This window comes from Oryzias melastigma, linkage group LG7, assembly GCF_002922805.2.
Source record: "Oryzias melastigma strain HK-1 linkage group LG7, ASM292280v2, whole genome shotgun sequence".
Taxonomy (NCBI): domain Eukaryota; kingdom Metazoa; phylum Chordata; class Actinopteri; order Beloniformes; family Adrianichthyidae; genus Oryzias; species Oryzias melastigma.
The window spans coordinates 89,513-106,511 of NC_050518.1; the positions used below are offsets into that span (position 1 = coordinate 89,513).

Below are 16,999 nucleotides of genomic sequence, written 5' to 3' on the forward strand. Positions count from 1 at the left end.
TTTTCAAATTTATCTTTATACATATTATTTTTTTCTTCAATTTATTCATTTCTATAGCTGCTAATTAGTACTTAATTATTCAGATTCCCTTCAAAATACTTTAAAAAATTGTTATTGGGTTCTCCAGTGTTAAAATCTCTATATGTCGATGTGTAGAAGGCAGACCAAAACCATGACAACCACTTTATAAACCACATACAGGCATCGGAAGCAGCTGCCTTTTTGCTTGTTTTTATCCCTTTACAGCTAATTCCAACGTACCTCTCCTTTCTCATTTCTGATTCGTCTGTTGAATTCTTTCCCCTCGAGACAGATGAAGTCGTCTCCAGGATGTATGATGCCACACTTGGCAGCAATAGCCCTGGCTGTATTGATGTTGTCACCAGTCACCATCCGGACCGTGATGCCGGCGCGTTGACACTTTCGGATGGCCTCGGGTACCTTTTAGGAACAACAACACATTTAGCTAAAACTCTGACTGAAGGTAACCAAGGCCTGCAAAGGCTCGGAGTTGTCAGTGCCGTACCTCAGGTCGCACAGGGTCCTCTATCCCAACCACACTGATGCACGTCAACTCCGTCACTATTTCTGCCTCGTTTTCCCAATCTGGCTCCGGGTTAGGTGACAGATCACGATATGCAATGCAGATGGTCCTCAGCCCCTCGCATGCCATTGGCTCAATGACCTAATCAACAGCAGTTACACAGCACCAGTGACAGAACGATCCACAAAGTGATTCAATACTCAAAGCACAAAGGCAGATCAAAGTGATTTTGTGATTAATGATATGAGACGCAGCAATCGTGGAAAGTCCTCGGCTCTCCTACATCCAGCAGAGGGAAGACACCATGACAGAAGAGGAGGTGACATAAAGCTGCCACAACACAAACCGAACTACTGAGCTGGAATTGAGTTGTGGACAGAGCGGTTATTTTTCTTACGGCACAAGCTGTGTTCATCACCAACCAAATTTAGGTCAGCAAGCCTGTCAGCAAATTAAAGAATATCTAGCTTTTATCTACCAAAAAAATACAAATACAGGTGTTTTTATGCTTTATATAGCAGAAATATGGACGTTGATTAAGAAAAAGTGTTTATTTCTAACTGAGTCTGTCAAAGCTGATACCACAGAATCTCACAGGCATTCTGATTTTATTTATGCTACTTGGGTTTGGTGAGTTTATGAACTTTGAATTTGGTGAGTACAGCTGTGTAAACAGAGACAGAAGCAGCTTCATGAAAACTAATTTGAAAAAACAACAGCTATTTTAATGTCATTGCAAAAGGAAGTGCGCTTTGCAGAACTAAAGCGATCAGCAGAGCTCAGAGACCCATGCTTAAGTCACAACAAGGCGAATGACTTCATTTGGAGCATTATGTTACAAGATTAAACGAACTGTACATTTTTAAAAAGGAAACTTGCTCAAATCACTTTACATATTTCAAAGGATGCTAAATCCACCACAAAGGTACAAAAACAACTGGTTCATGCAATGAGATCTTCAAGAATAATAGATGCAAGAACTCTATATTAATGTGCTTCTTAAATAAATTACAAACAATTCAAATTAATGGATTTGGAATTTTTTTATTTCCAAAAATCCCAAAATATTTTTTTTAAAGGTAATGGGTTGATACAAACTCTTACATATTCAATATATATTTTGTTTTCCCTTCGATGCTTCCTAAAAAATACAATTATGTGGAAAATACAACAAACCAAGCTGACCACAGAAAACATTTCAGATATTTTTTTGCAACTCAAATGTAACTATAGGTTCTTATGGGTTAGGCTCATTAACTGTATATGAGAACTGGACTGAGTGAGCCCTCCCCCAGGTGTTCCAAACAGGAAGTACCTGCTGGTTCCAAGAAGCCAAAATCCCATATATTTCTATTGAGAAATAAACAGCTATTACTCAGTCATTCTATTTGTCTGAACAACCATTTTTTTCTCCGACACCTTTAATTCTGATAATGCTGTTTTCTTGATAATCCTACTTTTCTTTGTCATATTTTTCTTCGGTGCAAGTTATTTAACTTACAAACTGACCAATCAGATGCCTTACAATAGTAGGTGGTGCCTGCTGGCCCCCTCGTCGAACGTTCAAAACATTTGACAAAGTTTGTGTACCGGAAGTCAGCTTTTAAGTGGTAGGGGTGTGGACTTCCAACACGCACACTCCTCCTGATTGGTGCGAGTGGTTGCCATAGAAACACCGACTCAGACCAATTACTGCTTACTGACCACGTCTGGCTCAACATTGTGACTGTCCGTGTAATAAAAAGACGTGGCTCAATTGACTTTATTTGGTTGGAACCTGAAGTACATTTACTCTGGGTGACATCACATTCACTCAGTCCAGTTCTCACATACAGTCAAAAGTGATGCTTTATATTTCCAAAACAGTTTCTAATGTGATCATTTTAAATTAATGAAGTACTGAAAAGAGAAGCTCAAATAAACAGAATGAACCTCCAATTCTTTTCCTCTATATATGTTTAAGTTAAACATCAATAGGTTTCACTGATGCCTGATGAAGAACCCCTAACTGTTCAAAGTTCATTGTGACTTTTGAGTGGACTCAAAACTTCCCACGGCATTACCACACATGAGGGGGAAAAAAAAAACGTACATAAAGCCTTTATCTAAAAAAATGTAATTAGAAAAACATGAATTTTCCTATCCAGAGCAAAAAATGAAAGATGATGTCCAGCCCTACCTGCTTGACCATCTCATCTCTGTCACGTGGGCGGAAACTGCGTGGTTCTCCGTTGGCGTCAAGAATGTAGGAACACCTGGGAAAGAAACAAACGGCATCAACTGAGATGTCGAACCCAGATCATTAATCAAACTTTAAGGATCACCCTCTTCAATGCTCACTTTTTAAGCATAATCTCAGAAGCTCCTTTGCTGTAGAGACGGAATGTACCATCTGGCAGTCTGATCACCGTACTCATGGATTTACGCACAGAGTTGAAAGTATAAACCTGAGAGAGAAAAAGAGGAACATACAGAATAGGAGATGAAGTTCCCGAAGGAGACCAGAACAAGAGAACCATATAAACTTGTATCAGTATTTTATGATGGTCCAGTGTTAGGCTCGTGAAATCTTCATAAACAGATTCAAAAATAGCTTCTTTCTGAGGGTAACAACCATTAAAATCCAGAGTGTCCTTATTACATTCTGACATGCTCATATTGTGCATGTACTATGTTAATGTGCATGTATATATGACATATGCATAGAGTTGTTGATTTATGTATTTATTTATTAAACTTCAACATCTTTCTTTATTTAGGGCTTTTACTTTTGTATTCACCTATTTATTATTGTACCGTATATATAATATATTTTTTTATAACTTAAATGTGTGCACAGTGACGGCTTTAATCCATCTGCAAATGTTTACAGTGACATTAAAGATGCTCTATTCTATTCTATTCTATTCTATTCTATTCTATTCCATTTTACTCTATTCTAGTCCATTTTATTCAATAAAAAAAAAAAAATAACACAATAAATGAAGTAGAAGGTTATTATGGGCCAAAAACATAAATAATGCTTCAATTCAGAACTATGACATATCTGCATGATCTCCTGGTAGAACAGCATCCCTTCATGCACATTTGAGGTTACTAGGTTTGTAACTTTGATAGAAATATATCTCATTTCATAAAAGTTGCAAAGTTAGCACGAAACAGTTTAAAGTACCACTCCACATCACACCATATTTGTATTTATTTTAAAACGAATCCCTGTGGTCTTTTTTTAGCCAAAATCAAAATGCCTGTGTCGTGTTTTAAGACATAGTTTCTGCAGAGCGGAAAGTGTTCTTTAAAAATTTGACTCTAATTTGTAAGTGCAAGGTAACCCTACGTTGATTTCCCAGCATTCCTTTTTTTAAACTCTCTCCTGCTAGCTTAACGCCACTCAAAGCCCCCAGCACTATCTGAGCTGTGCAGCTGTACAGTTTTGAGGCAGATTCCAGCTCAGACGAGAAAAATGAAGACGTTAATGGATTTATTTGTCTGCAAGTGAATGCATCAAAATTGGGGCGGAGCAAGGAGATTTTGGCCCGCCCATGGGAGTTGCTGCTTCACAAGCCTGAGCTTTTTCAAAATGTCTTTATATTTGCACTTGATCATCTATAATTTGAATAAAAAAACTTAAAAATTAAACAATGCAGTTTTAATCTTAAATTATCAAAAAAATACCACAAGATCATGCTAAAAACACCAAAAAACACTAGTTTAATTGGAATGGATCTTTAACTAATCATTTTTCCTACCTAAAAATTGTTTGGCAGTCCAACTTATTTTGTAAGGATGCATGTGCAGAAACTACAGCACCACCTTTAGACAGACAGGGTCAAAGCCGACATGTCTGGCTGTAAAAGACAACACTACAATCTGGTGAAAACAAATGACATCATATGGGAACAGTGACCGTTTGGACGTGTTTTGCAGCAACAAAACCTTCCAAAAAATTGAGTCCAGCCCAACCTCCTCTGCATGCCAGAGTAATCTAAACTCATATTTTAGGCCATCTGTCTGACAGCTAAAGCTCGGCCAAAACTGGGTCATGACAGCGATCCCAAGAACAGGAGCAAATCAGCAGAAAAAAATACCATAAGGTGTCAAAAAGGCCTTTTCAAAAACTAGATCTCAGCCTGATCAACAAGAGGATTTCACCAAAACCACTATTAAAAATTAATGACTAACAGTTTCTTCTTCCTTGGATGAGCAGCTTTAACTGTGAGCAAAACTTTTTATTAAGTAAAAGAAGGCATCAAACTGAAGGGCCGAACTGAGAAAAAAGCCAAAAAACAGAACAATAATAAAAATCCTAAATACCTAAAGATAAATTAGCTGAAACATTTCAAGACAAATTAAGAGAAACAAAACACAAATCAATAATAAACGCTTAAATAAAAGGAAAAATATTTTACTCCTGAATTATATGGAAGATGTGGATCCAAGTTTAAAGAAAATTAATAATACTGAAAAGAAGAAATTAAGTTAAAAACTAAAAATGCCACACAAATTCTTTGGTTTAGGGAAAAAAATTAACACAACAGGAAATAAACTAAACAATGCTGGAAAAAGACAAAGTAACACAAGAAAGTCATGCTAAATTGACACAAGAAACTGTAAGAAACTTAGATTGGTGCCTTTCTTGAAACTCAAAGTTGCCATAAAAACTATGGCAGAGTTCAATAACACTACAGTAGTAAAAATATACAATTTTAAAGGACAACATGCATTTAAGTTTGAGGAAAAAGAAAGTTGGAAAAGATTAGTTTTAAGGTTTATTACAAACTGTATTACAAGCTAAACTGTAATTTAGTAAATAAGAACAAAGTAGCTAAAAAAGCAGAGAAAAAAATGTGTGTTTTTATTGTTTATTATAATGCTGAAATGCTAAATTAATTGAAAAAAATTAGAAATTAGATTAAAAATGTTTAAGTCAGCTTGATCAAAGTTAAAGTAGAGCAAAGCAACTGTTTTAATTGTTACATTAATAATAATAATTTAAAAAAGCAATTTCATGCTTTAAAAAAAAATTAACTCTAGAAATTAGGAAACAACTAAACAAATGTGGAAAAAAAAGTTTAATGACATACTAAAAGCCAAAAAAGGTATAAAAATATTCTGAATATCAAGCGACCTGAAGATCGAGTAAAACAGTTAAAAAGGATTCAAATATTTCCACATTCAATTACACTTTTATTGCTATAGTACATTTGGAATGATAAATTCTATGCAAAAAGTTCAAAGAGAAGCTAAAGAATTTCACCAAAGGTCTGAAAAAGACCTGAGATTATCTTTAATCAAATAATTTAACATAATAACCTGTTAGTGTAAAGCAATTTACGCATTTTTTGATGAAAAGGATTGTCATTACAAACATGTTTTTGTGATTAATAATTTAACTGTGTAATAAAGTGTTTTGGATATTTTAATATCAAAGTGTTGGCGTTCTGATTTCACTAACCTTCAGATGAGTTTAAATGAACTCAGCTGTTTGACTTTCCTCTTTAGCAATATTCAAACACAAAAGAGGAACGGATGAACGAGACTGTGATGTCTGGTTCCCTACCTTGTACAGCTTCTCCTCAGGGATCTGCTCTCTGACAGGGGCGTAATCATGCTGAAGGTCTAATACAAATCCCAGCAGGCCACACTCTGTTTTGTTGCCCACCTGCTTAGCCAGACCCCCCTCCACATCAGGTGGCTGTTGAGAGTAATTAGTGGATCAGGGAGGAAGACAGACAGGGATGAAGGAGGCAAATGAAGAAAATTAAACAGAAAGGATAATAAAGACAGAATTTTCACAGATATTTCTAAGCTTTAAGCAAAATATCAATAAATCCAGGTCATAATTTTATAGTGTGTAAAGAACTCACTAAGATCTTGGAGGTGTAGGCGCTGTTGATGGCGATGGCGTGCACCAACAGATCAAGCGTTCGAGGGTTGACCAGTCCGGGGTCTGGAATCACGCGATGGTGGACGTCACCTTGAAAAAAAAAAATCACTGCTATCAAGAATATAGTCATGACATACAGTACATGACTTATTTTTATTCCCTGTTAACAACTTATTACTAAAGAAGAATGTCTTCAAAAATCTCATAATTACACCAACAGCTGTTATTTATTTTAATATATATTTATATTGGGTTTCAAGAAAACCAAAAGCACTGAAGAAAAAAAACAACAGAGTAAAAAGAAAATAAAACAAAAAATGTTATTGTTGATTAAACCCACAGAAAGCGGAATAAGTTAATTTAAAGAGCCATTCCAATGAAAATCCTGTTTGTGTTACCCTAGACATTTTTACATTTAAACTGGGGTCATCTGGATCCCATCTTATTTTTGTAAGGATTTTTCATCTTCACTGGTGTCTGTGGCAGACCTAAAATCCTGTCCACCTTTGTCAAAGGAGGGGTCACACATCAATATAAGGGTGGGGTCATCTGGACCCGATAAGAGAACACGAGGGTTTATTAACATGTTCTTGAGGTTTGTGAAAGTTAAGATTAAAAAATGTATTTTAAACTTTTATACCTTTATACTAATGCATAATCTGTCTTTGTTTATCTTTTTGTAAGACGACCTTGAGTCCCTTGAAAAGTGCCCAACAAATAAAATGTATTATTATTATTTCGTATTCCATTTGTGGAAAATAACAAGCTCCTTGGTCCGCTCCCTATCCGATCCATCCACTTGTAGACGACGATCCATGAGCGTCTTTGTTTTCCTCGTCTGAGCTGGTATGTGGCTCAAACTCTACAGTTGGATAGCTCCAATATTGCTCAACATACTTGTCGCAGTGCTTGTTGTTACAGCTATACGTTAGTGGAAGGGTGTAAACAAAGGGATTATGGGAAATGAGGCGGGCTTACTCTGCACCAGGAGTCCAGCCCACAACTCAGACGTGAATTTTTGATGAACTCCTGCCGCTCTAAGGGATCTATGCCCAAGAAAACGACACAACTTTTCTTATTTTTGCTAATGACTGTATAATTAAAATTGAAAGACCACTGGGAAATGTGTTGAAAATAGACCAAAAGATGATTGGAATGGGACTTTAAACAGGGGACAATTAAGACTGGTGTCAGTCTGGTTCAAAACTGATGGTTTAAAAATTCAAAAAGTGATGTGGATCTATGTTGTGGATGTGAGCAGAGGGAGCGTTCCAGAGTCTGGAGGCAGACTTTAGCCTTACAGGTGATATGGGCTGTGAGGGCAAAATCTGTACAGAGCCTGCAGGAGGTTCACATAAAATATCAACATCATCCGAGCCAGATTCCAGCTCAGACAAGGAAAACAAAGACGTTCATGGATCTAGTCGTCTACAAGCGGATGCATAAGGATGGAGAAGAGTTGGGAGCTTGTGGTCTGCTGATTGTAGCTTCTGCATCACAGCTACAATGCTTTTCATTCTGCATTTTTTTCTTCTGATTCACAACAATTTGAATAAAGAAATACTCAGAAATGCAATTCAAGCTTATGTCCGCCATCATCAGAAAAATGCCACAAGAACATGTTAAAAACACCAAAAATACAATCTTCACTGGAGTGGGTCTTTGATGAAAAGGTTACTCCCCTAACCCATGACCTGGCACACACACAGCTGAGAGAGGGGGCTCCATTATAAACTCAAAACCAGATAACAGTTCATCATGATAAATTAAACTTTAGACTTACACATATTTTACAGAAAGGGCAGCAGCTCTACAAAGATCTATTCTAGCTTCCAGAGCTCAGTTCAGCTCGTGGAAGAACTGAATGAGTATTTTTGCATACCGATGTAAGCCTGGACCACAGTCATCCGGTTGGTGGTGAGGGTTCCGGTCTTGTCGGAGCAGATGGCCGTGGCATTGCCCATTGTCTCGCATGCATCCAGATGCCGCACAAGGTTGTTGTCCTTCATCATTTTCTAATTATGAGATATGAAAGAAGAGCAGAGAATGTGAGAACGCTGATACTAAACAGATTTCTTCTTCCCTTTTAACCTTTTGGCATGCTTGTTTTGTTGCGTTTGCCGGTAATGTGAATGTGGTTCCAGCCAATTAATTTCCTGCTGAGAATGTATGAACTGTCCTGTCCTTCCTTAAGTGGAATTGACTGATGCGACAATGGAGGCGATCATTTTGTAGGTCTACTGATTATAAAATTATAATTGAATTCTGGCCTTAATATTTTGCTATGTTTTTACAAAAAAAAGTTTTTAAGTTTGCTTAACTTTTAGTTTTGCCACTCTGTTTTTTCCAACATGGATTGTAACACACCCTAAATATACACTTTGAAAGACAGACTTTTACAATCTGATGCAATTTAACGCAGCACCCCTGACATGAATTCTTCTGACATTTAGTTTAAAGCAAAAAAAAAATATCATTCTGATCTTAATTATTTCTATTATAAAGGATGGTAAAGCAAAGAAAATGTACGTGGTTTACATTTTCTGATTACGCCAATTTTTTTAATTCTGTTCAAATAAATGCATTCCCAAAAAATACATTTATCAAATGTTTCTAAAAAAGTAAAAGATGAAACAAAAATATACCTTTTTAGAATCATGCTGTGACAACCCAAAATGTTTCTTTGACATTTTATTGTTTTCTCAAACAACCAAAGCAGTAGAATTTTCCAAACTCTCAGTTTAGAATATCTTGCTCTTTCTGTCTCTCAAAGTTTAAACTTAAAAATGTGTTTTTTATTTCTTATTTTTATTTATTTTAATATTTTATGCCACTTTTGTTTTCAGAAAGATCAATCACCTCCATCTTTTTTTCCCTAAAATGTTATAAAACATTAAAGTCCATTAGGAGAAAGTCCACCTTATCCGCTAGGACAACCTGTCCACATTACACACTGTTCCACATTCATATCTAGCAGCATGAATAGATTCATAAAGTGGAAAATTAGAAGCTCCAATTTGGGCAATATTGAGGTCAAGGTCCTTGAAAGTGGTGCCACTGTGCAAAGGGTGTGGCGTTTGGCAAAACAATTTTTGATTTCTCATGGTTAGTATTTGAATCAAATTATAGAATGCCTGCAGAAATTACATTACTGCAGTGATAATAAAGAGCAGAGTAAAAATTCAAAAAAGGAAACCCATCCCATGTATTATACAATGCACACTCAGTGATATTTTTTCTGCTCTGAAATGTGATTTTGAAGAATAAAACCAAATGTAAGAGAGTATTTTATCAGCTACTTCAATAACTTTTCACCCCAGAGTGGTCGTCCTGATTCATCGGCCCTGTGGTAGAGTCCACTCTGGGACAGAGAGCCAGGAGGATCATGGGTGCACTTCCACAGCTGGGTCATACCAACAAAACTAAGAATGGGATCGGATGTCTCCCTGCTTGACACTCAGGATTAAAGGCTGGATAGGTGGTTAAACCACTGAGCAGTTGTCACACACGGCTGTGACTCCCAGAGGACACGAATCTAATGCATACAACAACTTCAACACGACCGAGGGTGAAAGAATCTTAGCAGATCTGTTTGTATGTGACAGATATAAGATTATTTCTAGTGGGGACAAACGTGATTCCCCTCTTGGTAAGAATAGTTTCTTTTGCATTACAGGAAATTGGAAGTTTTTTTTTTTTTTTTTTTACAAGCACAAACTTTTTCTGTCATGATTTCATATTTTAGTTCTCTTGCACGTTCAGCATAGAGGGAGTTCTGTTAGGAAGTTGGAGCTCTACACCCGCTGGCTGAATACTTATTGAAACAAATGAGTGGAATTACCTTGACTGAGTAAGCCAAAGAGATGGTGACAGCGAGAGGTAAGCCCTCTGGGACAGCCACCACCAGCACAGTGACTCCGATGATGAAAAACTTCACGAAATATTGGACGTATATTGGGGTGCACTCGGCCAACCATGAACGACCTGGGGACAAAACACACAGCCTGTTAAATGCAAATAATCATTGTTTAAATATATCATTACTAATTAATAATTATTTCCTCCATACAAACCTTTAACAACAAACGTGTTGATGACAAAATACAGCACGAGGATGATGACAGTAATGGCGGACATGACCAAACCTGTGGAGAGATTAAACATATTATTACTGTTTCAAGATCAAGGTTGTTGAATTACATACTATAGTTGATTGGATGATGCCGAGGCAGACTTTAAAAACAAGAATGTGTGATCATAATTAGACACAAACTAACAGAAAATTTAATAACAAATTAAATCCATGCTTTTGTGTTGGGCTTACGAGACAACCACGGTTGTGAACTGGCACTTTCAAATAAACTGCATCAAAATGCAACAGTTTTCAGAAACTTAAATGTAGACAAACATGTTTTTTAGTTTGTTTAATGTCTTATTTGTTGTTCTTAATGACAAAACCATAGTCAAACGCTCAGCTAGAACTTTGATAAAGTTGCTGGGTTGGTGTTGTAATTATGACAAGAGCTTAAAATCTCTGAAAAAACTGAATTTTTACACATTCACATTTTTATAACAAGATGTCCCGCAAGCAAAAGTGTAAAAAAAAAACACCAAAAAAAACAAATATCAGCTTCATATTTTTACACATAAATGAAAAAAACTTGAATGAGGAAGGAAGGATTTGTTATTCTGCAGTCTGAGTTTAACAATATTCCCCTTCAAGTAAATACCAGCTTGTTTTACCCTCAGATTTAAAAGGTACATTTAGAATTTTAGCTGTGACACATATTAGTGAATGTTTCTGATGCCTGTGGGGAAACGTTCTACGCTTTATGAATGAATGAATAGCCTTCAGTGTCATTGCAGCAGTTCAAGTACAGGTATATTGAGATTGCTCTTTTTCTTTCTCCCCATCAGGAAAGAGAATAATCTTGTTGTATCTGTACTTGTAATGTTGCAACTCCAATAAAGGCTATTGATTGAATGATTGATTGATTGATTCATTTATTCACTTTTGGCAGAATTCCTTGACTTTAGACACAGTGCAAAGATTGTGGTAATTTAGACCTCTGATTTGCTGAAAAACTCTGAAGTTCAAGTTCTCTAGATCTTGAAGTTGCACAGCAGTCCCATTCTACCACCACCATGTTTGACTAATGCACTTTTCTTTCTGAAAACTCCAAATTTAACATGAAAATCCTCTATTTCAAGGTGTTCCACTTTTTTCTTATCAATCCATGGAATATTTAGTAATTGTGAAGTTATTGTGTTAACTCTTTTTGTTCTCAAGTGTGTGATCTCTCCAGGGGATCCATGTTTGTTCAAAAGTCTTTTTCTGAAGGTAGAATCATGAACTTTGACCAGAACTGAGTCGAGGAAGTCCTGAACTTCTCTTCTTCTTCCTCAGCTTCATTGGTTTTTGTTAGGGCTTTGCTTATTGTAAACTACACAGATACCACAGTATGCAATCAAGATTATAATAATGAGGGTGAATATTAGGATTGACTGAGTGCCTATCTCTGAAAGTGTTTACTACATACAACAGACTAAAATTAAACAAGGTTATTTTGGTATTTAAAAAAGTAACTAAAAAATGATGCAGGAAAAGGGTTGTGGATCTTTGTTATTTTTAAGTGGGATTGGGAGTTTCTTTATGAAACTTTGGGTCCCCACATCTTAGAACAATTGTGTCTCTGGATCTTATTTGTTTCATTTGTCATCCTGTTGGCCAGAAGTATGTGGTAATCACAAATTCTTTATTTAAAAATCATGCAAAGTGATTTCCTGGAGCCTTTTTTTAACCTTCTGTCTCTCACAGTTGAAGTGTATTTATGATGAACAGTACATACCTCTCATCTCTATAAATAGGACAACTTGCAGAATCTGTGACTGAATAATACTTATCAAACTACTTAGTGCTGTGGGCAGAAGTATCAGTCGGAGGTATTTATGGTTCTTAGTTCAATGTAGTCTTGTTAAAGACTCAACAACTCAACTTCTGTTTTCTTTCATGTTTTCTGTTGGATATTCTGTCTTCTTCCCACATATTTTGTGAACTCCTTGACACCCATCGATGCAAACCTGCATCAAACCACTTCTGCTACAAACTTACCCAAATTTAGCTTCTACATGACAACAAAAACATACGAGATGTTTTTATTTTTATTTCTGGAAATAAATTCAGGTATTTTTTTTCTCTTTGGTTTTGCTTCCTCCTAAATTAGTCCTTGTTATCATCTCAGAGTAATTAGATAAATCGGTCACTACCAAGAAGGTTCTCAACTGTTCCAAGTCTTCTCCATGTGAAGCCAGTGGCTCTCACTGTGGTTCTCAAAGCTGCAGAAATGTCTTTATAGCTCATCCAGACTGAAACATGTCTTTGTTTTTCTCATTTGCTCTTCTCATTTGTTTGTTAGATTCTATTGAGTGATCTATTTGATCAACAGAACAAGATTCCTGACAGGAAACAGGTCTGGGTTTAAGATGATCCAGATTACAAACAGGATCTGGTTTACCACAGTCTATTCTGTTTAAGCAAAGGAGACCCCGTGCTATTCAAAACAACCTTCACATTTACAAATGGACACAAGGACAGGTTTAAGATCTAAAAAAGACAATTATCTTTTGATCTATATTCAAAGAGTTCAAGGAGGTCTTTTAACTTTATACAAAAACAAAAACCCCTTTGTTGGATTATAGGGCATAGTTTCTGCAGAGCGGCAGAAGTTAATGAGAAATTCACCTCTGACTTTTGGCTGGGACTGTTGGCGCAGAGCAACTCCACTCCTTTCTTCCCCTACACATTGCAGCATTGACTGTATAAAAGAACTGGACCCCTCACATTTCAAATGGGAAGTACCTGCTGGCTCCAAGAAGCCAAAATCCCGATATGGACATAAACAGCTATTCCTCAGTCATTCTATGTGTCAGAATAACCATTCTTACTGTGGTATTCCTTTTAAAGATACTCTCGCTAATCCTATTTTGTTTTTTCATGATGTTTTGTCTTTATTCCAAGTTATAAACTGACCAATCAGATGCCTCAGTAAAAGTATGTGGTGTCCACTAGCCCCTATCTCATACATTTGATTGACAGATTCTCTCCATTTTCAGTGGAAGGGGCGTGGGCTTCAAGTGACTGGTGACAGTAGTTGCCATAGAAACGTTGACCAATCATGGCGACTGAATTGGTTTCATTTTGCTGGAGATGGAAGTAAGGTGTTTTCAACAGGTGACATCACACCCGCTCAGTCCAGTTCTCTTATAGAGTAAATGTGTTCCAGTATTCACACACTCTCCTGCTAGATTAGAACCTCTCACATCCCCAACATAATATTACAAAAACGACGAACAATATTGGAATAATCCAGCCATACAGTTTAGAGTCTGAAGCAGCCAAGACAAGAAAAACGAAGACGTACGTGGATCTGGTTGTCTACAAGTGAATGCGAGCAAAGAGTTTGTGACTCGCCCTGCGTATTTTCAAGAACACAAATACGTTCCCCATCAAATTGCATTTTTTTATCTGCTCCTGATTTACAACAATTTATAGATAGAAATACTCAGAAATTTAATTTTAAGCTGAATTTTCTTTACATATGTCCTTCATTATTCAAAAAACGGCACAAGAACATGTTAAAAACACCAAAAACACAATTTTCATCATAGTAGGCCTAACTTAATAAATATGGGTTGTCTTAGCTTTTATTGATTATTAAGATAATTTATTGGGACTTTTATTCCCTCTCTAAAAAAGCAAATGTGCACGCGCCTTTTAAGAGTTTGTTAACAAAAGAATTCAGCTTTTATTGAATAAGCAGAAACCTCATAAACTCTAATAAACTAATTGGTTTAGCAGCAATGAAAACTGTGTACCTGCTTTGCCAATCTGAACGGCCAGTTTGGTGAGCTTGCCCTGCAGCACGCTCTTCTCTTTCTTTGGAACGTTGGTTTTCTTTCTCTCTCTGTCCTCCACCTCCCCTCCCTCTGCGCTCTTCAGGGGTTGCATCTCCATGGCAACACCCCCATCCTGTTTCTTAGCTGATATGAAAAATACAAACATGAAAAAAAACATTCAGAGGAGTGACTTTCAGGAGGTTGACAGTCATTAAAACAAAGTTTACCTTTGTTCTGATTGTTCTCCACCGTTCCATCGGGCTGTTTTCCTGCAGGAACAAGGAGGCAGGTAAGTTACAAAGAAGTCAGGGTAGTTTTTGGGACAAGCCACACACTCTCTGGAAACAGGAAACCACACAGAAACAGTCTCAAAGGGAAGAATGGTAAAGGAGCAGCGGGTCAAGAGACTGAGGTACATTTTCAAGTGTGTTAAATCCAGGTTAGTGTCACTTTGGGGTCCATTCATGGAATAAGGAAAGGGGCGGGGCAGACATGTTCACGCTCACATACCATTGGTGACTGTGCTGTTACTGGCATCAGTGGAGATGAGCAACTGAGTACTGTCATCTGTTTGAGGAATGTGTGAGAAGGCAGTGGGAGTCCAGGGAGGAAAGGGAAAAACAAAAAAAGAGAGCAAAAAATGAAGAGTGAAAAATGTGTCGGAAATCTACAAGCAAAGTGATGAGACGCCTGCAAAAATTATGTGAAATTTACTTCAGTTCTAGCATAAAACACAAGAGTATCCCGCAGAAAATGAGCACTTGTGCAAAGAACATCCAACATGTTACTTCTCCTTTCCGAGGTGATGCCATGCACATTCCCACGCTGAAGCGGGAGCTGCAGGAGAAGAGTGCGCTGCTAATGATATTAACCTTAAGTGCTTCTGCTGAAAGTATTTGCGGCTCTGCTGTGTGCAGCTCTGCTCCAACTGCATGGCCCTCAAAAACAGATTTGAGCACAGACTAATGCTCCATGCATTGACCAACCAAAGCTCTTCCCTGAATCTCTCTTGACCCCCCCTCTCCCCTCCCATCAACCATTGCCTCCCCATCTCTTAATTGATTGAATCTGCAGCATTTATCTGTCTCTCACATTAAGAAGGAGAAACAGAGGAGAGCAAAGGCTGAACCAGGAAAGTGAAAAAGGACACAACAGAGGGGTAAACAACACGTCAAGTGGACAGGGGTGAGAAGTGGAAAGATAAAAATAAAAGAAGTGGCGGGGGAGTGAATTATCTACGATGTTGAGCGGATACGCTTCCCATTAAAACCCTTATCTGAAATCAGTATCTAACTATAGCTGCACATGTATGCAGAAAAGTGCAAACCCCCCAGGGAGGAAGAGGCTAACAGACTTTAGCAGGAAATGAACAACCTGAAACGGTGTCCACAGATGAGAAAAAAGTCTCCCGTTCTGAGTTTTTTGGGGTTTTTTTTCTTTCAGGAGACCGCCAGGACAGAAGTTGAAAACTTTATTAATACACTAAAACATGAACAAACTAAAACAAATGAGTCACAAAAAGGATGACAAAGCAGCAGATGACCTCTGGATCGGTGATTGACCTCTGTAGTCAAGGTACTGATCTTTTTTTAGCTAATTTATTTACAAACATGTTAATTTTGCATCCCCTCAAACCTTTTACAACAACAATTAAAAAAAATTCTCAACAGCCGTCAAGTCTTCGTAGTGCCGGTCTCAGTGTTATTTCTGTTAGTCTTTATGTATTTGTTTTCTATATGAGCTGTGTTTTGTTGGGAATCATTGATGTTTCATAACAGATGAAGCAGAGGTTGTTAAAGAATTGCTACTGATTGAAGGTCAAATAGAAATCAGACCTTTTGTGAGTTTTTATGTCTTAAAGTGTATATAAGCTTTTGTATTTCTTTGTTATGATGTCAGTTCTGGATGTTTTTAAGCTTTTTTTTTTAATGTTGTAGCATCAGACATGGAAGGTATATATATTTGTATCTCAGCATTGTGTTATAATCATTCTATATTTGTATTATTAGCTAGCATTGTGGTGTTTGTCGTTTTCCGTGTATCCTTACACTTATTGTTTGTGGGTGTGGATATTATTGATAGATATTTAATCTGGATAAGGCTAAAGCCCACAAACTTTGGCTTGAAATTTCAACCTTTCCCTCTGATGTGTTGTCTTGTTGTGTGATGCTGATCAACCCAACTCTCAATTTTCTTTAGTCAGTCTTGAGATCTGGGTTAGAGTGTGTTCTGTGATGCTTTTTCCCCTTTTCTCTCACAATAACGTGATTAGCACTTGTGGGTAATGTTTTAGCATGAGTTCCTCTTTCTTTTGTTTTTGGTTTGTATGAGACACTTTATAAATAAAAAACAATTTATAACTAAATATGTTTTTATACTTTGTTTTCACTTGGAACAAAAGCTAAACGGATGTGCCAGTATGCTACTACCTCAAACCAATCGTTATAGCTGGTTGTATGAGAATTCTTCACCAAGGTAATATGACATGCATGTAAACCAACTGTGAATAAGAGCCCAAACCTTTCCAATCCATGTAACATCTGTTCAGAACCGATTTAATAGACCTTTAACGGAAAACAAATCCCAGTTTTACATATTTTCTTACACATCATCAATACACTATTTACAAGATATCACAGCCTAATAAGTTATAACACCAACCAGCATCACCA

The 16,999-nt window shown here is 37.0% G+C and overlaps 1 protein-coding gene across 2 annotated transcripts in view; it reads right to left on the minus strand.

Annotated features, from left to right (window-relative positions):
- atp2b3b (ATPase plasma membrane Ca2+ transporting 3b) overlaps nt 1-16,999 on the minus strand; it is a gene marked incomplete at its 3' end in the record, with an annotated part of 62,646 nt that overhangs the window by 24,003 nt on the left and 21,644 nt on the right. The window contains 12 exon segments of one of the 2 annotated variants that reach the window (XM_024292832.2): nt 262-441; nt 527-685; nt 2,724-2,799; nt 2,885-2,991; nt 6,105-6,239; nt 6,412-6,521; nt 8,314-8,446; nt 10,273-10,415; nt 10,505-10,576; nt 14,307-14,471; nt 14,555-14,596; nt 14,838-14,894. In XM_024292832.2, coding sequence (XP_024148600.1) covers nt 262-441; nt 527-685; nt 2,724-2,799; nt 2,885-2,991; nt 6,105-6,239; nt 6,412-6,521; nt 8,314-8,446; nt 10,273-10,415; nt 10,505-10,576; nt 14,307-14,471; nt 14,555-14,596; nt 14,838-14,894 — 1,379 coding nt within the window. 2 annotated transcript variants of the gene reach the window in all.